Source organism: Arvicanthis niloticus, chromosome 30 (assembly GCF_011762505.2).
Source record: "Arvicanthis niloticus isolate mArvNil1 chromosome 30, mArvNil1.pat.X, whole genome shotgun sequence".
Lineage (NCBI taxonomy): Eukaryota > Metazoa > Chordata > Mammalia > Rodentia > Muridae > Arvicanthis > Arvicanthis niloticus.
The window spans coordinates 5445424-5472231 of NC_133438.1; the positions used below are offsets into that span (position 1 = coordinate 5445424).

General features: G+C 46.1%; 1 protein-coding gene across 3 annotated transcripts; it reads left to right on the forward strand.

Moving 5' to 3' along the window:
• Positions 1-3559: 3559 nt before the first annotated feature.
• Hspbp1 (HSPA (Hsp70) binding protein 1) lies at positions 3560-25998 on the forward strand. 3 transcript variants are annotated; one of them, XM_076927685.1, is made up of 8 exons: positions 3560-3798; positions 4124-4418; positions 6605-6809; positions 9597-9821; positions 21700-21855; positions 21956-22052; positions 23220-23331; positions 25667-25998. In XM_076927685.1, the coding sequence occupies exons 2-8, from the start codon at positions 4215-4217 to the stop codon at positions 25739-25741; spliced, it is 1074 nt and encodes a 357-aa protein (XP_076783800.1). In that variant the 5' UTR covers positions 3560-3798; positions 4124-4214; the 3' UTR covers positions 25742-25998. The 3 variants fall into 3 exon arrangements, with proteins under 3 accessions (XP_076783800.1, XP_076783801.1, XP_076783799.1); XM_076927686.1 differs by having other exon boundaries at positions 3660-3798; positions 4121-4418; XM_076927684.1 differs by lacking the exon at positions 3560-3798 and having other exon boundaries at positions 3929-4418.
• The last annotated feature ends 810 nt before the right edge of the window (positions 25999-26808 follow it).

A 26808-nucleotide genomic window follows, 5' to 3' on the forward strand; every position in this document is an offset into this window, starting at 1 on the left:
AGGGAAAGTGCAAGTGTAGAGGTCCTCGAGGCAGGAGTGTGCTGGGTCGTATCTTAGCAACACTGAAGAGGCCAGAATGTCCAGAGATGAGTGAGCAAAGAGGAAGCCCAGAAAGCAGCTGTATAGGGCCTCATATGTAACAGTCACCTGTAATTATACCTTTTCATTTGTATTAAAAAATATATATATTGTTGCCAGGCAGTGGTGGCACATGCCTTTAATCCCAGCACTTGGGAGGTAGAGGCAGGTGGACTCTGATGAGTTCAAGGCCAGCCTGGTGTCCAAAGTTCCAGGACAGCCATGGCTACACAATAAAAACCTGTCTCAAAAAAACAAAAAACAAACAAACAAAAAAAACCAAAGCAAAACAAAAAAAAATAAATAGTTTTAAAAATTTTTACACATGTATATAATGTATTCTGGTTACTCTGCCTGCATCTGTAATTTATTATTTGTATGTGTGTGTGCAGATGTGAGTTCACACGAGTGCTTAGTGCTTGTAGTGGCTTAGTTAGTAAAATATTTGTTACACATGATAAGGTCAACCTCTAGTGTGATCCCTCAGGACTGCTCCACCTTGGGGGTTTTTTTTGGGGGGGGTTGTTTTTTGAAACAGGGTTTCTCTGTGTAGCCATTGGCTGTACTGGAACTCACTATATAGACCAGGCTGGAATCAAGATACACTAGAATGTTCTAGATCTGTAACTGAGAGCTGAGAGCAGAGCATATACTTTAAACTCAGCACTCATCATGCAGATGTGGTCAAACCTCTGTGAGTTCGAGGATAGCCTCATCTATTTAGCAAGTCCCAGGTCAACCAAAGCTATACAGTAAGACCCTGTCGCAACCCCTCCACCAAAAAAAAAAAAATCCTTAACTGAATCTCATCTTCAAATTTTCTTTTAGCATATAAGGTCACATATTTATAGGTTCTGAGAATTAGAACTAGAATATATATGCATATTTGTATGGGTCTGTGTACAATGTATACATGTGTAATGATATATGATACCACAAAATATAAATGTACATATATCTATATGTATATATATTAAACTCATACACACTATGGTTATAGCCTAGATGCAAGCTCCTTGCATACTATGAAAGTTACAGTATGACACATGGATACATATAATACATACAAGGAGACATTTATAATAACCTATAAGGAATGTGATCATATAACTTTTCCATCTCTATGAGATGCTCTAGACTAAGAGGAGACATATTAACGGCATATACCTGTAGTCACGGTACTTGAGAGGAGGAGGAGCTCAAGATTAGTCCAGGTATATAGCAAGTTCAAGGCCAGCTTAGGCTACAGAGATCCTTTTAAAAACCTAGAGAATGGGGTTAGGGAGATGGCTTAGTTAGTAAAATTTTTGTTGCACATGATAAAGAACCTGAGTTTGATTCCCAGCACCCGCAGGGTGGGTGTAGTGGTATGTGCTTGTAGAGAAGTGGGAACAGGAAGATTCTCTGGGACTCAATAGGCAGCCTGTATAACCTAATGGACAAGCTCCAAGCTATCAAATAATAATAATAAAAAAACCTAAAAGGTAGGGCTGGAGAGATAGCTTAGCAGTTAAGACGAGTACTAATCTTTCAGAGGACCCAAGTTCTGTTTCCAGAACCCATGTCAGGAAGCTCGTAATTACTGGGAACTCCAGCTCCAGGGAATACAAACCCCTCTTCTGGCCTCCTAGAGCACCTGTATTCACATGCATATACCCATACATAAATATACACATATATACATACATAAAAAGTCTGGAGCTTAGAGTTTAAGAGCACTGGCTGCTCTTCCAGAGGTCCCGAGTTCAATTCCCAGCAACTACATGGTGGCTCACAACTATCTATACTAGGATCTGATGCCCTCTTCTGGCATGCAGATGTATATGCAGACAGAGCACTGAATAAAAATAAATAATTTCTTCTTAAATAAAAAAATCAAGCCAGGCAATCGTGGCGCATGCCTTTAATCCTAGTACTTGGGAGGCAGAGACAGGTAGATCTCTGAGTTTGATTCCAGCCTGGTCTACATAATGAGTTCCAGGACAGCCAGGGCTTCTACAGGAATTATTTCTGTTTCCACTTCTCTGAAACCTATCTCAAAACAAAATTAAAAACAAGGTATTTGTTAACTGCAATAGTAAGAGTTCCAGGGAGCAGATCTTACCTTCTGGCCCACAAGGGCACCAAGCATGTACATATATGCAGGTAAAATATTCATACATAAAATAAAAATGAATAAAATAAGCCAGGGTAGGTATGCACACTTTTACTCCCAGCATTCAGGATGGTAAAGCATGTGAATACTTATGAGTTGTAGGGCAACCTGGTCATGTTGCGCTCCAGGCCAGCCAAGGCCACATTCTGAGAGCCTCCTCAAAACAAAACAACAAAATAACAACCAACTCCAAAACAAAAAAACAAAAGAGGGGTTGAGTGGGATGGAGAGAGTTCAATGATTAAGAGCTCTTGTTGCTTTATTGCTCTTGCTGAAGACTCAGGTTCAATTCTCAGCACCCATATGATGGCTCACAACCATCTGTAACTCGTTATTGGCAATCCATCAGGCATGCATATGGTGCACACACATACATGCAGGCAAAACATTCATTCACACTGGGCAGTGGTGGTGCGTGCCTTTAATCCCAGCACTCAGGAGGCAGAGGAAAAGTGGATCTCCGTGAGTTTGAGGCCAGCCTGGTCTACAGAGTGAGTTCCAGGACAGCCAAGGTGACACAGTGAAACACTGTCTCAAAAAAAAACAAAACAAAAAAACCCAACCAACCAACCACAAACCATTCATATACAAGTAAATAGATAAATCTACAGAAATTAAAACAACAATAATAATTTGAGGGGCTGGAGAGATGGCTTGGCAGTTAAGAGGGCCTGAGCTTGGTTCCTAGCACCCACATAACTTGTCTCATAACTGCCGGTGACTCCAGTTTTAGGGGCTCCTACGTCTCTGGCCCATGGAACATGCATCTGCCTCTTCCCCCACTACATAATTAAAAACAATAAAGCTTTAAAAGAGAAATCTAAAAATATTTTTAAAATGAGGTGAAGATCAAAGGTGGAAGACAGCTGATGTTGACATGTGACTGTCCACACACACCGTGCAGAGTCACATGAACTCGCACAGAGTGTTCCTCACCGAAACCGTTAATAAATGGGAAAACTGAGGCCTAGAAAAAGGTGAAACTGAGTCTCAGGTTACAAAGGTGGGATATTAGGGGCGATGTCCCGACACTGTAGGAGCAACTACAGTTAAAATCAGTTGAGTGAGGAACAAAGCCGCCGCCGCCGCCGCCTCCGCCGCCGCCTCCGCCGCCGCCAAGGGGCGTGGCCTTCGCAGGGGCGTGGCCGAACAGGACAACCTGCAGTCCCAAGTACTAAAAGGCGGGGCTTAAATGGGGCAGGCCGAAAGGCCTAGAATAGGGGCGGGGAATATGGGCATAGGCGGGGCCTATGTCTGGGAGGGGAGGAGTTCGCCGTGAAAATCTGCGTTCGCTACGGTAAACAGAGGAGCTAGGGGGCGGGGCTTACAACAAAAGCGCGAAATGTAGGGGGGCGTGTCAAAGAGAAAGAGGTGGGGCCTAGCCGACAGAGGCGGAGCTAAGTGCCGCAGCCTCCCAGAGGTGCTGCTTAGAACTGGGCAAACAGCGTGGGGTGAGGCACTTCCGAGTGAGACCTGCGTATTTCCGCCAAAGATGGCGGCGCCCAATAGAGTCAGGTGCAGGCTAGTCTGTCTTTAGGCGTGGTGGCAGCTCTAGACCCGGCAAGGTGAGATCAGCCCCATTGGGGCACCCCTCTTCAAAGACAAGGGAGGAGATTTGTTGCTAAGGAGACTGAGGGAAGGCTTATTGCCATGGAGGCGGGGCAGCAGGGTTGCTAAGAAACGAGGACGCAAGCTGGAGATCTTGGGGGGGGCTCGTTGCCAGGGAGTGGGTGGGGCCTGTTGCTAGGAAGTAAAGAGGGACTTCTGGATTTGGGGAAGGGTCCTGTTGGTATGAAGGAAGGAAAGGGGGCTATGGTTAAGATGGTTGTAGGCAGAATGGTTTGGGATCATGAGACTCCTAACACCTTCGAAACTCCACCTTCTCAGCAGACCTTCAAGAGTCGACCCATCCGGACACCAGAGCTGCCTTAGCGGTGACCATCGATTTCCTTTCAACACATTCTTCCTTCACAGAAAGTCCATGGCTGACAAAGGCTCAGGGGGCAGTCGCCTCCCTCTTGCGCTGCCTCCGGCCTCCCAGGGTTGCTCGTCAGGGGGTAGTGGCTCCTCGGCAGGGGGCTCAGGCAACCCCCGGCCTCCACGGAACCTCCAAGGCCTGCTGCAGATGGCTATTACTGCGGGCTCTGAGGAGCCAGACCCGCCTCCAGAGCCCATGAGCGAGGAGGTAAAGTATGAGGACCTAAGAACCTTGGGTGAGGATCCTGGGGATATAAGTGTCTTGGGCAGAGTGGCTTAATGAGCTACAAGGTGTTGTCTTCTGAGTGGTGAGGCATCATGATGTCTTCTGAGGCATCATGGTAGGCTGAAGGTCAGCTGTGAAGTGTCTAATCATAGCCTTGTACTTGGGAGGCAGGATAGTCAGTCTCCTGATAAGGGAAAATCCAAAAAAGAAAGCCAGGGTTCTCTGGACCCAGGCAGAACTAGATTCAGCCTTGTCCCCACAAGTGTGACCTTGGGTATATTATTCAATCTTCCCAATCCTCAAGTTTTCATTCATTTTTGGATTGATGGTGTTAATAGTAATGATACCGTTTCATCGGGCAATTCTGATGCTCCAGTTTATAGTGACTTGTACACAACGTACTGTACAGTTGGGCTTTGCCAGTTGCCGCCAACTATGACCTTGGTTGGGCAAATCACATCCTTTCTCTGCCTCTGTTTTTTTTTTTTTTTTTTTCATCAATGAATTTGGAATAGCCATAATAAACCCTGACAGAATTGTCTTGAAGGTTGATAGGAATTTTACATGTAATTTTTTTAGCCGACATTTACGATACATAGAGAAAATTGTAGTAATTCAGTTAAGTTATAGAATAATTTATACACATTGTGTCATTAAATCCTTATAGCACAAGGAGGAAATAGGTGCAGAGCAATAAGATAATTTGCCCAAATTTGTCCAGGAGTGTGATTTCAAAAAACCTTACAGCCTCTTCCCCTTTTCTTTCCTGTTTTGAGATTGAGGTCTCATATAGACCAGGCTAGCCTAAATGACCTTACCCTCCTGATCTTCCTGCCTCCACCTTCAAAATCCTGAGCTTACAAGTGTGTGTTAGCAATTTCAGTCCTCCTGAAGCTCCCTTTTGGGGACGGTGTAGTCTCTGGTCTTCCTTTGGGCTCCCTTGTCTTGTTTGTATCAGTTGTTGATTTCTCCTCATTCTCTATTCTTTTTTTTTTTCTCCAAACAACAGTTGGCATGGATAGAGAGCCCTTCTTGTTCCACCTTGGTGGCAAGTGCAGACTAGGAATGCCGTTCAAACTCATGTAGTACTCAGGACATTTGTCACAGCCTCTGGCTATGTAGCCAATCTTCAAACCTGACATCTTTTGGGAAATAGTGGGTCTTGTGTTCTGCCTCCAGAGCTGCCAGTTGCTCAGGACAGAACCCCTGCATCATTCTGATTCCTCTGTCTCACCTTCTCCCTTAGCTGTACAATTGGTTCTTGCTTCAGAGTCCAGGATCTGGCCATATTTCATATTGATACACAGTTGAGGTTTTTCTTGAACTTCTAATCCTTCTGCCTCCACCCCTACCCCATGCTGGGACTACAGGCATGTGCCACCACAATCTGCTCCGCAACCCTTTCTCTTGCATGATCACTTAGGAGCCTACTAAGCTCTCTTGTTCCTGTTGTTATGCTTCTCAGTCCATGTCTCTACCTCTGTGCAGAGAATTCCCTTCGAAACTCCACCCACTTCATTCAGAGCAAAATCTAGGCCTTTACAAACTGTCTATAGGATCCAACCTGCTCCTTTCCTGGGGTGTTTCTCTCTCCTCAACTTTTTTCTTTCCTTACTTCAGCCATCTTGGCTTGTTGGTGGTTGCCTCTGTGTTGAGTATTCTTCCTAGTATCTGCTTGGCTATTCCCTGGCCTATTTCATTGCTGACACTTGACCTTCCAAGATGACCCCATTTAGGTTCTACAGGCCAACCTCCACTCCCATGATCCTCCACTGTGTTTAATCTTACCTTACGCCATATTGAAATATTGTGTCACGGTACATGTACTTTTTTTTTTTTTTTTTTTTTACCTCTAGCTTCTCTCTGTGTTCACCATGCACACACCCTGAACAACACTTTTTTTTTTTTTCTGTAGAAGTTATGAATAAAAACTGTGTAACATCTGAGCATGGTGACTCATGCTTGTTAATCCCAGCATTTGGGATCTGAGGCAGGAGTTAGAAACCAGACTGCACTAGAGAATGAGAGACTTCTGTGCTTCCTCCAAGGTGTCTTCTAGTTACTTGTTGATGGAAAGAGCCTTTGCATTTGACTGTCCTATTAGTGTTACTCCCTGGGCAATCACTGAGAGACTTCTTCTCTCCCCACCCTTCTCCCTTCTTCCCTAGAGACGCCAATGGCTGCAGGAAGCCATGTCTGCTGCCTTCCGGGGCCAGCGAGAGGAGGTGGAGCAGATGAAGAACTGCCTCCGGGTCCTGTCCCAGGCCACACCCCAAACTGCTGGAGAAGCTGAGCTGGCCACTGACCAGCAGGAGCGTGAAGGGGCACTAGAGTTGCTGGCAGACCTGTGCGAGAACATGGACAATGCGGCAGGTACCTCCTCCCCCAGCTCTCACCAGAGTGTCTCACATCCTGTCTGGCTTAGCCCTTGTCCCTACCCTCCTGGATTGAACCACCGGCTCCTCCCAGCCTTTCCCTTCTGTTAGCACAGGAACAAAGCCCTCCTCTTTATCCCACCAGATCCCTGTGGTGACAAGTTTGTTCTGCTACTGCCCTGATGAGTCCTGGGACTAATATTTATTCCCAAATTTGCTTGCTACTCTCTCAATGGTGGGAAGGGAGGTGGTTTGGGCTGCAGTGGTAAACTGAGGCCCCCTTGAGGTGTTTGATCACAGACCTGAGTGAGAGTATTGTCGTGGGGTATTCCTGGTTTGCAAAAAAGCATTCAAGGCAGTAGGAATAGCTAGTGCAGAGGTTGAGGTAGGATGGTGCTGCTGTGGTCAGAACAGACAGATATCCTCCTGTCAAAGAAGAATGGGACAGATGTGTGGGTCTAGGGTAGGCAATGTGGCATTGAAATATAGTCACATTCACTCTCTCTTACACACACGCACACACACACACACACACACACACACACACACAATTTGCTTTTTTAATGAGACAAGATCTCACTATGTAGACCTAGCTGGCTTGGCCAGGATGGTCTCAAACTCACGGATATTTTACCTGCCTCTGCCTCTCCGTACTAGGATTAAAGGCATTTGCTACCACAACCAGCTTTTTTCTTTTCTTTTAAAAAACGATTTATTTATATGAATACACTGTTGCTGTCTTAAGATACACTGGAAGAGGGCATTACAGATGATTGTGAGCCACCATGTGGTTGCTGGGAATTGAACTTAGGACCTCTGGAAGAGCAGTTGGTGCTTTTAACCACAGAATCATCTTTCCAGCCTTCCCCCCCCCACACTCCCTTTTTTTACTCAATTTTGAGACAGGGTCTCATTGTGTTACCCTTGGTGGCCTAGAACTCACTGTGTCTACATATTAGGCTGGCCACAGAGATCCACCTGCCTCTGCCTCCTGAAAGCTAGGATTAAAGGCATTTTATGTTTATGTGAGTGCCTGCATGTGTGTATTTGTGTGTACCACATGCTTATCTGGTGCCCTCAGAGGCTAGAGAAGAACTTTATATCCCCTGGAACTGGAGTTACAGGCATTTGCAGTCTGCTTATGTGTGGGTGTTGGTAACTGAACATGGGTCCTTTGCAAGAACAGCAAGTGTTCTCAACCACTGAGTCATTCCTCAAGCCCCACATTCTTCTTGTTATTGTTGTTGAGACAAATTTTCAGGCAGCCCAGGCTACCCTCATGCTTGCTGTGTAACTGGGGTTGGTTTTGAACTTCTGATCTTTCCTTCACTACCCCAGTACTGGGATAATAGATATGTGTCACCAGGCCTAGTTTCTAAACCTTACTTATTTATCAAGGTTAAAAAAAAAAAAATCACAAAATGGGCCAGTGAGATGGTTCAGTAGGAAGAAGTGTTGCCACCGGTGCCCTGAGTTCAGTTCTGAAAACTCACATGGTGGAAGGAGAGAAACACCTCCCAAAGGCTTGACCTTTAAAATCATACATGATGTGTATGCCTACACACACACACACACACACACACACACACTCAACAAATAAGTAAATATAAATAAATATGTAAATATTAAAAAGTCACAAACAGAAGTAACCATTTCAAGTATATAATTCTGTAGCATTCATCTATTTTAATTAATTAATTAATTAATTGGTTTTGTTTTACTTTTTTTGGGAGGGGGGTTTGGTTTTGTGAGACAGGGTTTCTCTGTAGCTCTGGCTGTCCTGGAACTAGGAGATTCTGCTGCCTCCTCTGAGTGCTGGGAGTAAAGTCATGTACCACTACTGCTCAGCTTTTTATTTATTTATTTATTTGGAGACAGTCTATAACATCCTAGCTGATGTTGAAGTTGTGGCTATCCTCCTCTTCATACTTTCTAAGTGCTGGAATTACAGGCTTGCGCCAGCACACTGGGCAGCATTCAGAACATTTACAATATTCTGCAATGTTACCTCCAGGTTTCAGAACTTCTCGTGTGTGGTACTAGGGATAGAATTGAGGACCTCAAGCATGTTAGGCAAGCTTACTATGCTGAGCTGGATTGCTAGCCCTCTCTGCAGTTTGTGCTTTGAGGCAGGGTCTCAGAAAGTTGCTGAAGCTGGCCTTGAACTCTCTCTGAAGCCCATGCAGACCTTTTAATCCTCCTGTCTCAGCTTTTTTTTTTTTCTTTAAGACTGAGTCTCATTATGCAGCTCTGTCTTACTATGTAGACCAGGCTGGCCTCGAACTCAGAAATCCGCCTGCCTCTGCCTCCCAAGTGCTGGGATTAAAGGAGTGCACCCCACTCTGTCTCAGCTTTTTGGGTAGTTGGGATTATAGGCTTATACCCCCAGTTCCTCCCAATCTTTGTCTTGTGCCAGTGTCTTATGTAAACCAGGAAGGCCTTATATTTCCTATGTAGCTGAGGATGACCTTGAACTTATGATCTTACTGCCTCCACCTTAGTGCTGAGTATACCACTGCTTGTTGTATGTGGTGCTGAGACCCAAACCTTTATGAAGGCTAGGCAAGCACGCTACCAACTGAACTATAGCCTTAGCTCCAGACCTGTTTCACTTCCAGATCTTTTCATCATCCCGAAGTGAGCCCTCACACCCTTCCATCAGCCTTTCCTCTCATTTCCTCTCCAAATAAATACTCTGTCTCACACCTTGTCTCTAAATTCTCAGGAGTAAGAGGTCAGCCTGTGAATTGGGAGCTTTGACAGTTTTCTCTTCTCCTGTCCATAGATTTTTGCCAGCTGTCAGGCATGCACCTGCTGGTGGGTCGATACCTGGAGGCAGGGGCTGCAGGGCTGCGCTGGAGGGCAGCACAGCTCATCGGCACATGCAGTCAGAACGTTGCAGCCATCCAGGAGCAGGTGTTGGGCTTGGGTGCCCTGCGCAAGCTACTTCGGCTGCTTGATCGGGACTCCTGCGACACGGTACGAGTCAAGGCTCTCTTCGCCATCTCCTGTGAGTGTCCCAGGATCACGGGGAGGGCCTGGGGCCAGTGTTGACCACAGGGGTGGGGCTTGCTGGATCCACAGGGAAAAAAAAGTTGGGGCACTTCTTTTATTTTTGTGGTTTGTATTCTTGTTGGGACTCTGTGTGAGGTGCAGGAGTCAGAGTAGTAACGTCAGAGCCAGATACTAACTATACCCTGAGAGTGGTGGCATCAGCTTGTGTTCCAGCTTGAGCTTCTCATGCATAGCAGAGTCCTTGTCCATGTTTGGGTCAGCTTATTTTCTGCCTTGGGGATCATCCTATATACAATGGGATACTGAGCTGTGTTTGTAGTTTCCACCAACTGGAGCATTGCCAGTTAGTTATAACAACCTTCTCTAGACAGGGTAGAGTCCCTCAGTAAGTACTGTGGTGGCTCTATGTGAGAATGCTTTGTGCCCTCACAGCTATGAAGCAAGGAAACCAAGGCATGGGCAGAAGTGTGTAGATTTAGGTGCCAGCTTAGGGACAGAAAGAAAACCATCGTGTTGGGACACTTGCTTATGTTGGTTTTTGGTTTATTTTTATAATTTATATGTTTTGTATATGTAGCTCCTTCTACCATTCAGGTCCTCAGGCTGGTAGCAAATACCTTTATGTTTTTTTTGTGTGTGTGTATATACATATATAATAAACATATACAATTATGTTATATAATATTGTATGAAATATTATATAATGTAAATTATATATTTTGCTTTTTTTGTTTTTGTTTTTAAGAGGCAGTGCATCATGTAGACCAGGCTGGAACTCTTTGTAGCTGCAAATGATCATAAAATTCTCTTTTTTTCTTCCTTTTTTTTTTTTTTGAGACAGGCTATCACTGTGTAGCTCTGGCTGGCCCGTAACTAGCTATAGAGCAGGCTTGCATTAAACTTGCAGAGATTTTCTGCCAACAAGTCTCCCTCCTACCTTCATGTCTCTTTCGTTGTTTTGTTTTTGTGATCCACTGGATTTAATTAGGGTTGGTTCCATGAGGTGGGTGCTTATTGGCCAGAGCAAGGACAACTTACCAGTGACCACAGCACTGAGGAATATGGCTCCTCCTACTCTCCCCCAGCAGAAGTTGGGCTAGAATATCGAAGGGAGGGTGGAGTCCTATAGTATCTCTCCTACAGTCATATGCTTCAGCTTCTCCTGCCACCGTTTCTGAAATGCTGGGATTACAAACGTGTATCACCATGTTTAGTTTATGGGGTTCTGCAGATCAAAACCATGGCAGATAAGTTACCCTAAAGTACGCCCCCAACTCTCTCTACCTTTTTGTTTTGAGGGCAGGATGTTTGTTTGTTTGTTTCGAGACAAGGTTTCTCTGTGTGGTCCTGGCTGTCCTGGAACTCACTCTGTAGACCAGGCTGGCCTTGAACTCAGAAATCCGCCTGCCTCTGCCTCCCAAGCGCTGACACTAAAGGCGTGCGCCACCACCGCCCAGCTGAGGGCAGGATCTTGTTAAGTTTTCCTAGGTTGTCCTTGAACTCACCCTACAGTCTAAGCAAACTGAGTCTGTCATTCTCCTGCCTCCATATTCCAAGTAGGTTGAATTATAGCCTATGCCATGAGGCCCAGCTAAATCCATCCTTGTTGAGTGCACAATGTAGTACTTTTAGTGTATTCACAAGGTTGTGCGTCCCTTCTCAACTTCATAACATTCATCCAGCTGGATTCTGGCGGCCTGCAGCAGGCCCTCCCCATTATCTCTCTAAGCCCAGCTCTTGCAGACACTTGTTTAATGTGTCTGAGGATTTGTCTGTTCGTGACATTTCCTGTAAACCAAACGGTGAGTCTCATATGGCCTTTTGCTTCTGGATTCTTTCAGAGTGTAGTGTTCATCCTTGTTGTGGCATGCGTCAGTACCTCATTCCTTTTTATGGCTGAATGACATTCCTTCCCATCGACACAGCACATTGTGTTTATCTGTTCATCTGCCAATGGGAGTCTGGGTTGTCTCAGAGTCTTGGCTCTTCTGCTGCTGTGAGCAGGGGTTGGGAGTCTTGGGGTGTGCACCTGGGAGTGGGCTTGCAAGGACACGTGGGGACTCTCTGTTCATCTCTGCAAAGTCAGCTGTTTCCTTTCCCTTTATTTCTTTATTTGTTTGTTTGTTTCATTCTTTCTTTTTCTTTTTCATGACAGGTTTTCTTTGTGTAGCCCTGGCTGTCCCAGAACTACCTAGCACTGAACTCAGAGTCTGTTTCTGCTTCCAGGTGCTGGAACTAAAGGTGTGCACCACCACTCCTGGCTCCCTTCCGGTGTTGAGACAAGATCTCACATAGACCAGGGTGAACTCTCTCTGCACCACAAGATGACCTTTAACTTCTTGTCCTCCTGCCTGTGTATTGCCAGTGCTCTGGGAGTATAGTCATGCATGGTTCCTGAGCTGCTGAGAATTGAACCCAGGGTTTTGTGAATGCCAGGAAAACATCCTAGTACTACCAACGGCATACATCCCCGGCTTGACTGTTCTTTGCTCTAGCAGTTACACATTGTGATTGAAATGAGATGTTTAAAGCCAGACCTGGCAACCTATACTTGTTGGTTTTTTTTTTGTTTTTTTTTTTTTTTTTTCGAGACAGGGTTTCTCTGTGTAGCCCTGGCTGTCCTGGAACTCACTCTGTAGACCAGGCTGGCCTCGAACTCAGAAATCCGCCTGCCTCTGCCTCCCAAGCGCTGGGATTAAAGGCGTGTGCCACCACTGTCCAGCTGCAGCCTATACTTGTAACTCCAGGACTCAGGAGGCTTGCCATGAGTTTGAGGAAGAGGGTTGCAAAGCTAGATTGTGGAGAGAAGGAGACAAGGCGAGGGGAGAAAGGCAGAAAAAGAGACATTCGGTGTTAGGAGGGGGCTCTGGCCCACATCCTTTTTTGTTTGCCTTCCCCTGCATCTTGAGCTCTGGTCTCCAGGTGCTTGTGTTCACAGGAGATGGGCAGATGCTACTGGGACATGGAGGCTGGCAGGAAAAACATGAAAGGCTTGGGTAGGAGAGGCCTGTAAGCAGAGGGGAGAGATTTGAATCTGAGGCAGGAAGATGTCTGGAGCAGGGCAGCCTCTGGAAAGTAATGCTCAAATTAGAGACATGAAGAAACAGACACAGGATAACCTAGCCCTAGGGTAGAAAAAAGGACTTTGTGCCCTAGATTGGCTATAGCCAGATGTGGAGCTACTGAGGGAGGAACCTGAAAAGCTTTCTTCTAAGATTTTAAGATTTATTACTTGTAATTTTTTTATGTGCATGAGGTTTTTTTAATATTTATTTATTTTATGTATATGAGTACACTGCATATATGAGTACACAGTTGCTGTACTTCAGACACAGCAGAAGAGGGCATCAAATCCCATTACAGATGGTTGTGAGCCACCATGTGGTGGCTGGGAATTGAACTCAGGACCTCTGGAAGAGCAGTCAGTGCTCTTAACCACCGAGCCATCTCTCTAGCCCCAAAGATTTGTTTATTTTATATATGAGTGCTCTATCTGCATGTACACCTGCATGCCACAAGAGGGCATCAGATCCCATTATAGATGGTTGTAAGACCACACGTGGTTGCTGGGGATTGAACTCAGGACCTCTGGAAGAGCAGACAGTGCTCTAAACCACTGAGCCATGTCTCCAGCCCTTGTGCATGAGTTTTTTGCTATATGTGTGCACTACACATATACAGTGCCTTCTTCAGAGGAGGCCAGAAAGAGCATTGTATCTTCTTGAACTCGAGTTACGCGTGGTTGTGAGCTGAATCCAGGTTCTCTCAGTAAGAGCAATAATAGGTGCTCTTAACTGCTGAGCCATATTTTCAGCTAATATTATTTTTTTTAAGAATCTATTTTAAAATTATTTTAAGTTCTGTGTATATGTATTTGTTTCCATGTGTAGACATGCACATGAGCACCCACAGATGCTGGAAGCATTGGTTTCCCTGGGCCTGGAGGTATAGGTGGTTGGGAACCACTTGATGTGGGTGCTGGGAACTGAATTTGGGTCTTCTGGAAGTAGTAAGTGCTCTTAACTACCTAGCTGTCTTTCTAGCCTATCCAGTCTCAGTCAGTTGCTTTTTAGAAAGACATTAAATAAGGTGGACATGGTAACTCACCTATAATTCTGGTAAGTAGGAGGCTGAGGCAGGAGGGCTTCTGTGAGTTCTAGGACAGCCTGGGGTCTTAAACACCCCATACCTCCAATGAAGACATTCTACAGTACTAAAAATACAGGGTCCTGAGAATGTTGGTACACATCTGTGATCCAGCCTTTGGGAGCTGATCTGGAGGATGCCTGAAAACTTGAAGTCAGTTGGCTCATGCCTTTAATTCTAGTACTTGGAACACAGAGCCAGGTTAATCTCTAAGCTTGAGATCAGCCTAGTCTATCCTGTTTAAAAAACAAACAAACAAACAAACAAAACAAAAAAAAATTTTTTGAGGTCACCTTGGGCTACACTTTGAAGGATCAAGGAAACAGAGCTGGGGATGTAGCTTAGTTGGTAGAGCGCTTGCCTGCATACAGGAAGCCCTGGGTTTGATACTAGGTACCACATAAAGCAGATGTGGTTGCATATGCCTGTAACCTCATCAGCTTTTGGGAGGTGAAGAGGTAGAGTCAGGAAGATCAGAAGTAGTTCAGGGTCATCCTTGTGTATGTCATCCTTGGGTATATAGTGAGTTCAAAGCTAGTCTGGGCTATATAAGATCCTGAGGAGAGAGGAGGCAGAGGGAGGTGGGGAAGGGAGAGGGGAAAAGAAAATGAAGACAAAACAAATCTGTAAAAAGTTACATCGCTCAGAGTCTGGCTGGTACAAAGATTATATAGTAGAAAGCTCCTGTCCCAGACCACTTGGTCCCCTTCTTGTACATGTTTCTGTAAGTCTCTGTGTGTGTGTGTGTGTGTGTGTGTGTGTGTGTGTGTGTGTAATATACAGACATGCACAAAGCCTCTCTTCCTCCATTCATTTATATGTCCTTGGTAGCAGACCATCTGGATAGTTCTGACCAGCTGATCTTGGACTGCTTTGGTCTTCTTTACATCGCAGTGACTGTCATCTTTCACCATTTCTGGGGGTCAGGGCTCAAGAGCAGCCCACTTACGTACTTCTTGATTTTGCCCATTATGAGACCCTGGTTATCAGGCAGTGGACCGTAGCAGTGATACATACATCTCTGCTGTTGGCTATCTGTCTTCTAGGTTGCCTGCTGCTGAGGTCTAAGGCAAGAAGTGTCAGGTTGCTTGAATGGCCCCATGCCATGGTGGTTTCTCCAGATGCAACGGGGGAGCTACAAAACAACACTGCCATTTTACTCTGAAGCAGAGTTTGCATAATCACTTTAGAGTGCACAGTTGAGTGGTGTCTGCCCTTCCTTGGGTGGCTTTATAGTTTGGTGTTAATGTGGCTGCTTTCCAGGGCTCTGTGCTAGGAACCGATAGGGCTTGGTCATGTGGGCTCCTACTGCCTAAGGCAGGGACATTACTGCATTCCTACCCCTCTCTTGTGAGGGCACAGACTTGGTTGCCCTGTCACTTCACTTTCGTAAGTGGTTCTTTGTCTGCACAGAGAAAGGGTTTCAGAAAGACTCAGAAATGGGTCATTTGTGCAGGCCTGGGGTGGGGGAAGGGATAGGGAAACATACATGCACCTCCTGTCGGCATGATCCCTTCTGCTGCTGCTTCTCCTTCTCCCACCTCCACCCCTAGATGGGGTTCTCGTGTGTAACCCTTGCTCTGTAAGCCAGGCTGGCCTTGAACTCAGAGATTCTCTTGCCTCTGACTCCAGAGTGCTGTGGTCAAAGGTGTGTGCCACCACTGCCTTTGGAGAGGGGGCAGTCAGTGCCATTGCGGTGCACTTGTGATGGCCAGAGGACAGCTGTGGTGTCAGCTCTCTCTTTTTAACCTTTATGAGGGACCTGAGGATGTCCAGGTTAGCCTTTACTGCAGAGACTGCTTTTATTTACCCTCTGAGCCGACTCACTAGTCTTGTCTCTTTTTTTTCATACAGGGTCTGTGTATTCCAGGCGTATTCTCAGACTTGCTATCTAGCTAAAGATATCTAGCTAGCTATCATGATCCCTGTACCTCCCAAATACCGAGATCACAAGTGTGTGCTACCACATCTGGTTCTTGTTTTTAGGTTTTTAAGGTTTTTTGTTTGTTTGTTTGTTTGTTTGTTTGTTTGTTTGTTTCATTTTGCATGGGCATGTGTGCGCGTAGTACAAGTGTGGTCATCTAAAGGCAGTTTGTGGGAGTTGGTTCTCACCTTCCAACGATGGGTTCCTGGGATCGAACTCGGGTTATCAGGCTTGATGACAGGTGCCTTTACCTGCTGAGCCATCTTGGTGGCCCATTGTTTTTTGAGACAGAGTCTCACTGTAACCAGTGTGACCTGGTTTGTAACCTCCAATATAGCCCAGTCATGCCTTAGACTTACAGTGATCTTCCAGTGTACATGTACTTGGGAGAGCAGGTACCTGTAGTGTACAAAAGAGGGTATCAGATCTCCTGGAGCTATAGTTACAGGTGGTTGTGAATTGCCTGCTGTAGGTTCTGAGAATTGAACTCAGGTCCTCTGGAAGAACAGCAAGCACTCTTAACCACTAAGCCATCTTTGTTTGTAAGACATGGTTTCACAAGGCTTAGCCTAGCCTTGAAATGGCTCTATAGCCAAGGATGACCTTGACCTTCGGTCCTCCTGCCTGAGGTTCTCTAGAGCTGGAACTACATACAGGCATGCACCAAAATGCCCAGTTTGGTGGGTTTCAAACCCAAGGCCGAGTACATACTATGCGAGTACTGAGCTGTATCCCCCAGCTATAAAGCAGTTTTAGGTTCACAGCAGAACAGAGTGGGAGGTATAGAGGGATTTCCTCTTACCCACTGTCCCGTGCTCACACAGCCTCCCTCCTTATCAGCACCCCAGCAGAGAGTCCCATTTGCTCCAACTGATAAAGCACATTGCTGTCTCATCTACAATCTGTAGCTCATATTGTGTACTCTGTGGTTTGGACAGGCATCTAATGAGATGTATCCCTCAAGATGGAACCATACAGAGACATTTCACTGCTTTGAACCTCTCTTCCCTGCCTGGATGTCACACCCCTAACCGATAGTTTGATTTTTCCAGAATGCCACTATCTCAGAGATTTTATTGCTGTGACGAAACACTATGACCATAGCAACCCTCATAAAGGAAAGCATTTAACTAGTGCTGGCTTACAGTTCAGAGGTTTAATTCATTATCATCATGACGGGAAGCATGGTAGCCTGCAGGCAGACATGGTGCTGGAGAAGTACCTGAGAGCTCTACATCTGGATGGGCAGACAACAGGAAGAGAGAGTGACACTGGGCCTGGCTTGAGTATTTGAAACCTCAAAACCCATCCACAGTTCTTCCAACAGGACCATACCTTCTAGTAATGCGACTCCCTTTGAGCCTATGGGGGCCATTTTCATTCAAACCTCTGTAGCCACATAGTTGGAACCTAGCTCGAGTGTTGGGTTGGTCTCTTACGTAGTAATGTTCACTTAACCTTCCTCTGTCTTGACAGCTCATTGCTTTTCAGCACAGAGTAAGTGTAGCTTTTGAAGGGAGGAGTGTGGAGCATTTTGATGACCTGGGCTATCAGTTGAGAGCAGTAGCATCCACTCTGCCTTCCCCCTGTTGCAGAGAAGACGTGGGGGCTCAGGCAGGGTTCATAGAAGGCAGGAGGTAAGTGACAGTTGTGGTAATGACCTAGACAGGAATGAAGGTTGAGGTAAGGTCTGTGAGCAAAGGTCCTTGTGACTGGTGCCCTCCAGGGACGCTGGTAATGACCAGAGTATATTCAGTTGTCAGAGTTGGGGTCACTTATCCATGCTCGTGGTACCCCCCACAGCATGGGCTGGCCTAGCCCTAACCGCGCACCGTATCCAGGTGGAGATGTCCTAGGCTAAGGAGCAGCCTTTCTCTTGGTCGTGCTTTGGACACAGAGCCTCCAGGCTGTGTTTGCCAGTAGGATTTGTGGTGCCTCATGTCTCCGACCCATGGACTATCTTCTTTAGTTTTATTTTGAGGTATTTTTTGAAGTAGGGTCTCAGGTAGCTATGGCTGGCCACAGACTCACTGTCATTGAAGATGGTCTTGAATTCTGAGTTCTGGGATTACAGACATGTGCTACCATGACTGGCTGTTATTACTTTCTTTTTTATCTTTTATTTTATTTATTTATTTTTGAGACAGCGTTCCTCTGTGTAATAGGCCTGGTTGTCTTGGAACTCATTTTGTAGATCAAACTGGCCTCAAACTCAGAGATCTGTTTGCCTTTGCCTCAGGAGTACTGGGATTAAAAGTGTTTGCAACAGCTGCTGCCACCTCCGCCACCACCATCCCCACCAGGATTCTTTTCAGCTTTTTGAGACAGAGTCTCACTACATAGTCTTGGCCAGCTTGGAACTTGCTGTGTAGATCAGAGGTCTCCGTTTTCAAACACTGAGACTGCAGGTGCACACCAGTACAACCAGTCTGCTATTAACAACCCACATCCAAGCAGTGCCGGCACACATACCCTGTGAGTTCAAGGCTAGCCTGCTCTCCAGAGTGAGTTCTAGACAGTCAAGGCTACACAGAGAGAAACAAATACCAAACCAGACCAAACCAAAAAAACCACACAACCTCCAGAGTCCAGAAAACTCCCACAGAGTCCAGAAGAGGCATTCAGTCTCCTGGAGCTGGAGTTAGAGGTGGTTATGAGCTGCCATGTGGGCGCTGGAAACCAAACCTGTCCTCTGCAAGAGCAGCCAGTGCTCCTAACTGCTGAGTCAGCCCCAAGTCTTTTTCTTTCTTTGTTTAAAATGACATCTGATTAAGTTCAGGCATGGGAACACATGCCTGTAACCCCAGCATTTAGAACATTGGTGAAGGAGAATCATGAGTTTAAGGCCAGCCTGAACAACACACAGTAGTAAGTCACTATCTTGAGAAAGAAAACAAAGGAGCTAGAGAGATGGCTCAGCAGGTGTTTTTTGTTTTTTGGTTTTTTGTTTCTGTTTTTGTTTTTTAAAGAAGCATACTGCTTTTTGCAGAGGACCTGAGTTTGGTTTCTAGTATCCACATAGGGAAGGCAGTTTGTAACTGCCTGTGACCCCAGCTCCAAGGTGTCTGATTCTCCCTTCTGGCCTCTGGGGCACATGTACTCACATGCACATGTGCACAAGCATATGACTTAAAAAAATTTTTTTAAAAGAAAGCAAAAAGTTAACTATTATGTATACTAGTTGGAGCACATAGTGGATACAGACCAATTTTTAAACTTTTTAAATTTATTTTTTATGAGTATATAATAATATGTGTATGGGTATTTTACATGAATATATGCCTGTGCAACTAACTGTGTGCCTGGTGCCTGAGCCTTCAGAAGGACAAGTGCATTGGATCCCTTGGGATTGGAGTTACAGGTGATTGTGGAGTTACATGGATGCTGGGAAGTGAACTCGAGTCTTCTGGGAGAGCAGCCCCAGAGTTAGGAGCTTAACCACTGAGCCATCCCTCTAGCCCCTGCATATGGACTGTTAGTGAGATTCTGTGTGTCTTATGTCATTGTAAGTCTCAGAAGTCTGTGGTGTGCACGTTACACCGAGCGCGTCTCAGTTCAGGTGGAGCGTTCCCAGAGGTTGGAACACAGTTTTCCTAAAGCAGCAGCGTTGTGTCTAGTGGGCCAGCCGTTGGCTTTACGTTTCAATGAACTTGAAAGGGGACGTCCCAGCGCCTTAGTCACCCTTGGCACGTGTGAGGCGTCGAGTGGCTTTGAACTTGCAGTGGCTTCTGTCTGCACACTGAAGATTTGGCACTTGTTCAGGAGCTGGCCTTCCTGCAGATGCATCCCTGATTGGCTGTTGCCCTGCTTGGAGGCTGCTCAGAATTCTCATGATCTTTGGAAGGAAGATCATGCCTGCTCTGAAGCGTGGCTGTCTTGTCTGTTAAATGGGGATTTAAGCCACGTGTGCTGGTGTATACCTATCATCAGTGAATCTGAAGGTGGAAGCAGTAAGGCTAAGAAGAGTTCAGGTCATCTTTGGCTGAGTGAGAGAGTGAGTGAGTTGGAGGCCAGACTGAGACATATGAAACCTCATCTTAAAACACATAAATAAGACCTGGGGAAGCCCAGCACCCATGTAACAAGCCAAGCATGGAGGCTTGGGGTTGTAATCCCAGAGCTAGGGAGGCAGAGCTTGGGTAGTTCCTGGGATTCCAGGCCTACTGTAACCAGGGAAGCTGTAGGCTCAGTGGGAAAGCCCGTCTCAATAAGCAAGGTGAGCAGACATGTGGACAGCACTGGGTTCCATGACCTCTGGGTTCTACATGCAAGTGACATGTGTGCACAAGAACACACATATACACATATATTATGTACACAAACAGAAAAAGGCCAAAATAAGTAAATGACTGAATGAATGAGCAAATAGATAAAATGGGAACCCAAGAGCACCTACCTATAGGGTATACGTGAAAAGTAAAAGGTAGTAATGCGTAAAAGTGTGGTGTTGTCTCTGAAGAGGCAATTTTGGAAATTCAGCTTCTCTAAAAAACACAAAATATCATAAGAATATGTTTTTGTTTGAATCCCAGGTGTGGGATACGGGGCTGCTTCAGACTGTCCACAGCAGCTGACTATGATTTGCCCCATGCTCTAACAGGGGCGTGATTTTGCCAGGCGCAGATAGTTTCTGTGATTGTGTGACGTTTGTAATTCGGGAACTTTTCAGAGAAAATATAAATGCAAGAGTTCCCAGAGGCAGGGGTGGTTGTTGGTTGCTGTTGTGGTGTGTTAAGAAGTCAGTGCACACAAAGAAGAAACATCAAGAAGAAATTAGATACTGATACTGAAGGTCAGTCTTGCCCCGAGGAACTCGAAGCCTTCATCAGCAGGAAGTAGTCTAACGAAAGAGATCGCCCTCCCCTTCTGACCCCGGACTTTATTCAGGGGTCTCTTTCCTTTCCTCTCTGTCCTTTTTTCCCGTCTTATCTGGTGTTAGGGGGCTGAAAGGGTGGAAGAAAAGGGATGGAGAAGGGTGGAAGAAAGAAGAACCCACAGAGTAGCCAAGGATAGGTTACACGCCCCTATAACAGTATATTGCTCTATTGTGAGAAGAAATAAAGTAGTTACAGAATTTATAACATGGATGGACCTTGAAAACCTGAAGTTGAGTGAACAGAACTAGATATGAAAGGTTCCATATTGCGTGAGTCCATTCATAACGAGGTATCCAAGATAGGCAAGTCCATAGGGAAAGAACTAGATCCGTGGTGGCAGAGCAGGAGGGAAACTGAGAACAGGAATGTCATCCTCTGGGTACCAGCAGTGTAAATGTTCTGGAGTTAAGTGATAGTCGTGGTTGCATAGTTTGTGAACATGCTAAAAAACCACTGAGATGTAAGCATTGAGAGGGTGAAATGTGGATTGTGCTGATGAACTAGATAATGGTGACGGCGGCGGTGGTCATGATGCTGATGGGCGCTGAAGCGGGATGGTGACGATGGTACTGATGGTGGAAGTGATGGTGATGGTGGTGACTGATAGTGCTGGTTACAGCGGTTGTGGTGCTGGTTGATGGAAGTAGTGATTACATAGTAATGATACTGCTGGTTGTGACGCTAGTAGTGATGTGGTGGTGAGGGGGGTGTTCATGGCTGTCATAACAATAGTAGAGGGGATGATGGCCGTTAATGGGAATGGTGGTGGTGGTCATTGTGATGGTGGTGATACTGTGGTGCTGCTGATGTGATGGGAATGAGGATAGTAGTGAATGGGTGGTGTCGATAGTTTTAGCAACTGAGATGGTGGTGATGATGATGGAGGCCATGGTGACTGGGACCTCAGAGCTCTGCTTCTCCTCCAGGTCTCGTCCGAGAGCAGGAGGCTGGGTTGCTGCAGTTCCTCCGCCTGGATGGATTCTCAGTGCTGATGCGGGCCATGCAGCAGCAAGTGCAGAAGCTCAAGGTCAAGTCAGCATTCCTGCTGCAGAACCTGCTGGTGGGCCACCCTGAGCACAAAGGTGAGCTGGCTGCCAGGGAAGCAGGTGCTCTGAGAGAGACATCTGGGGACGTGGGGGTGGTATGGGAACGCCCTTCCTGACTCCCACACTCTTCCCTCAGGAACCCTTTGCTCCATGGGGATGGTCCAGCAGCTGGTGGCCCTTGTGAGGACAGAACACAGTCCTTTTCATGAGCATGTGCTTGGAGCCCTGTGCAGGTAGGTGTGCCGGAGTCCTAGGAGGAGACGGCCTTGTATGGGTTTCCCACAGAAAGAGCAGCTCAGGCACTAGTTTGCTCCTACACTGGGACCTTGCACTGGAACTATCCCTGTGGAAGACAAAAAGATTGTAGGCCAGAGAGGTGCAGGGATCACACAGTGCATCTCCTCACGGTTCTTGGGAGGGAGAAGCCCTTCTTACAGTTCACAGGGTGAACAAGTTAGTGTTCTTGGGTTTTTCAACCTGCAGGCCTTAGGCCACATGTGCCCCAGAATGCTGCCCAATACAGAATTGTAAACTTACTTAAAGCATTGGAAGATTTCATTCGTGTGTGTGTGTGTGTGTGTGTGTGTGTGTGTGTATATCACTTTATATATATATATATATATATATATATATATATATACATACATATATATGTGTGTGTGTATATATATATAACATTATTTTATGTTCACTGGTGTTTTACTTGAATGTATGTTTGTGTGTGAGTGTCAGAAACTCTGGAACTAAAGTCACAGACAGGTGTGACCCACCATACGGGTGCTAGAAATTGAACCTGGGTCCTCTGGAAGAGCAGCCAGTGCTCTCAACCACTGAGCCATCTCTCCAGCTCCCACATTGTAAGATTTTCTTTCTTTTTCTTTTTTCGGTTTTGGTTTTAGTTTTAGTTTTTGTTTTTCAAGACAGGATTTCTCTGTATATCCCTGTCTGTCCTGGACCTCACTCTGTAGACCAGGCTGACCTCGGACTCAAATGTCTGCCTGCCTCTACCTTCTGAGTGCTGGATTAAAGGCAGGTGCCACCACCCCTCAACCAAGATTTTTTTGGGGGGGAGGTTTCGAGAAGATTTTTTAAGATAACCTAGTCATACCATTCTCTAGCATGATATTTGTAGATGACAGCTGATAGTACTGTGTCACAGTGTCAAAAGTTGGACACACCTGGACCATGATGGAGCCGGCATAGGCATCATGGCAGGCACCATTCAAACCTTGTATTCACAGCTGGGATGTAAAGCAGCTGGATGGCAGTCTTAGAGATGGGGCGCCAAAGACTCCCTGTAGGGCCTTGGCTCCCACAGAGGCAATGGTGAGGGGCTAGGTGCTGGGCTGGGGTCTTTGTTGCTGATGAGGTCCTAAGGTCTGCTCCTGTGTCCTCCATAGCCTTGTGACAGACTTCCCTCAGGGTGTTCGTGAGTGCCGGGAGCCTGAGCTGGGCCTGGAGGAGTTGCTTCGTCACCGCTGCCAGCTGCTGCAGCAGCATGAGGAGTACCAGGTAGTGGGGGCTGGGGGTTGTGCCCTGTGCCTGTGGGCTCAGTCTGTCTCTGCCTCCCTTCTCTCCCTATTGGGTTTTCTCCTGTTATCTAACACTGTGAACCACATGCTGTGTCAGGGGGGAAGAGAGAATTAGACTGATGAGTTATTATGTATCCCAAAAGTAATAAACATCCTTAAATAGTCAATTAAATGGTTGAATAAATAAAGTAGATAAGAATGGGTAACTCACTAGATAAGTAATGGATGATCACAGTTAATTTAGTATTCATACTTATTTCCTGGTCTAGATAATTATTTTGAATGTTTTTTTAATTAAAAAGATTTATTTATGTGCATGTGTATGTATTGGGGTGGAGGGTGCCTTTGGAAGCTAGTGGAAGTTACACTAGCTTGGAATCCCTGGAACTGACGTTACAGGTAATTGTGAGCTGCCTGGTGTGGGTGATGGGAACTGAGTGAAGGTTCCCAGCAAGAGCAGCGGTTGCTCTTAACCACCGAGCTCTCTCCAGGCTCTGTTATTTGCTTTTTTACATTTGTAGGGGTGTATGTGGGTGTGTGTATTTCTCTGCAGGAGTGTTCATGTATAAGTACCACAGTGCTTGTGTGGAGGTCACAGGACAATCAAAGTTAGGCCATCAGGCTTGCCAGAAGGTACTTTTACCTGCTGAGCCATCTCCCCAGCTTTGATCATTGATTTTGTGAAGCACTCTCTGCTTCAACACTGCAGATTTTAGCAAAGCTGGGCCTAGCAAATGCGGATGAGCGATGCCCTTTGTGTTGTACCTGTATCTCTGTGGACACACCTGATGTTTACAGAGGGACAGTAGTAACTAGGAGAGGCAGGACACCTGCTAGCATCTGTCTATCCTGACCTTATCCCAGCAACCTGTGACCTTAATATACCTGTGTCCCCATAGAGCACTGGACGCTGCCTGGCCTGGCTTCAAGCGGACAATGTGGGGGCCTTACATGCTGCATTTGTATTTATCTCCCAGGAGACCCTGAGCTGAATTAGTCCAAGTCCAGCCTTGCCCCACCCTTAGAGGTGCCCACCACCTACAGGCAAACAGACCAAGCCTTATATTTAAAAACAAACAAACAAACAAAACAAAACAAAACAAAATTCTCAAAAAATAAAGACAAGGCCAAGTTTTTTTTTTCCCTCAAAAATATAAACATAGCACTGAAGCAAGGGCAGGCAGGTGTCTGTTGCTGGAGGCCAGCCTCCTCCCTGTGTAGAGCATTGCAGGCCGAGTTCTGGGATTAAAGGTGTGCACTCCTGTGCTCAACAGGAGGGTTTTTGACTGACTCCTGGTGACAGCTTTTTTCTTCCATCACAGCTCTAGTGTGTGCAGTGGGGATGGCTTTTTGGCCTCATTGATTTAACTACCTCTTCTTATTGTTTTAGTTACATTGCAGTTTCACTGTGTTAGCTCAAAATGGTCTCAAACTTGAAATCCTGATGTAGTCGCCTGTTCTAGGGGGTGTAGGCTGTATCCAGTATTTCACTACTACAGACACTACTGTAGAACAAGTTTTCGAGGCAGGGGACATGGCTCAATTGACAAAGTGCTTGCTATGCAAGCAGGAGGAGCTGAGTTCACAGTTACAGCGTCAGCACTCAGGAGGCAGGCACAGGACCACATGTGGGGCTCATGTACAGCCAGTCAGTGAAGTCCAGGCTCAGTGAGAAAGTGTGTCTCGGAAAATGAGGTGGAGGCCAGCACACACCTTCAATCCTAGCACTGGGGAAGAAGAGGCAGGTGGAGCTCTGAGTTTGAGGCCAACTTGGTCTACAGAGTGAGTTCTAAGATAGCCCGGGCTACATTGTGAGAAAAGGGAAAGAGATAGGAAACAGTTGAGGAAGATACTTGTTAACCTCTGGTGTCCACACCCATGTACACGGATGCACTCATCCCCAAACACATATGCGCTCACACAAAGGACCCTCTAGTCTACACACACACACACACACACACACACACACATTCTCCATCTCCTTAAAAATAGAGCTTAAATAAAAATCTAATGACTGTGTGTAGGCCTGGTGCACAGGTGGAGGTCACAGGAAAATTTTTAGGAGTCAGTTCTTCCATAAATGGGTTATGGGGATTGAGCTCAGGGGGCTGATGTGAAGACAGACCAGTTTGGGAGACCTCAAGACTCCATCTCTGTCTCAAAACCCATGAGCAAAGCAAGTGGTCATTGGTAAAGCCCAGGCTTCTGGAGTGGGAAGGTGGTAGCTGAGCAATACAGGGGAATGTTCTGGCTGCTGAATGTATGGGAAGCAAGACTGCCCCTGTGCTCAAGACTCCTCTCTTACCCTGATCCAGGAGGAGCTGGAGTTCTGTGAAAAGCTGTTACAGACCTGTTTCTCCAGCCCTACGGACGACAGCATGGACCGGTGAGACCAGGTGGCTTCTTGCAATTCTCTCCGTGGGAACCCCAGGCCTCCTGCCTCCCTCCTTCCCAGGCACTCTCTCCCAAGGGATTGATAGGCCTTGTTTGGGCCTGGGCCTGGGCCTGCCAGCCCATCTCTGGGCAGCCCCCTGGAGGGGTTGCTGAGAAAGGTGCTGGCCCCCTGGATCCCCTCCCTTGCTTTCTGTCATCCTTTTTTCTCATGTCCACATGCCCTTCAAATAAAAACATTTCTCCTGCTCCCCTATGCTGTCTTGCATTGTTTTTGGAAGGTTCCTATGGAAGGCAGGAGGGACAGAGCTTAGAGGACTTGGAAAGGTGTTGCTCTTATCATCCTCAGAGCTATTGTCTTCTGCCTTTGTTGTGTGCTTGCGCGCGCGCACACACACACTTTTAAAAACATCTTTGAATGTATAAGGGCATGGCCTGTGAGTGGAGGTCAGAGATGTGGGGCATTGATTCTCCCTTCCCCATGTGGGTATTGGGAATTTTAAGTTGAGTCAGGTCATGAGGCTTGCACAGCAACCACCTTTACCCATGCTCAACATCCTTGAAGTTTTATGTGAAAGTTAATCTTCATTGCCAAGTTGGCTGGATTTAGAATCACCATGGAAACACATCTTCAGTGTGTCTATGAGACTGTTTCCAGAAAGGTCTAACTGGAGAGAGGAGACCCACCCTGGAATGTGGGGGCCCAGAATAAAAAGGAGACATGGAGAGTAGAACTAGTGTTCACTTTATAATGTGAAGGTGGTTTGTTACACAGAACTAACTAGTTGATACAAGATCGAACAAAAATTAAAAAGAGCACAGCCCAGAAGAGACGAGACAGAAAAAAAATTACTGACAGGTGTTAATCTGTGAAAGCAAGTCTATTAAGGCCATTTGAGAATCAAGAGGTGGAAAAACCAACTAGATCCCTTGAAAGTCAATGAATACACACAAAGAAGACTCAAAACGTCGCAGAGATGTAAAGTTTCAATCTGCTGTTTTAAAGAAGGAAAACTGAAGTTTCTTACATGCATTTATCTAGTCCTTACAGTTGACCTCTAAAATG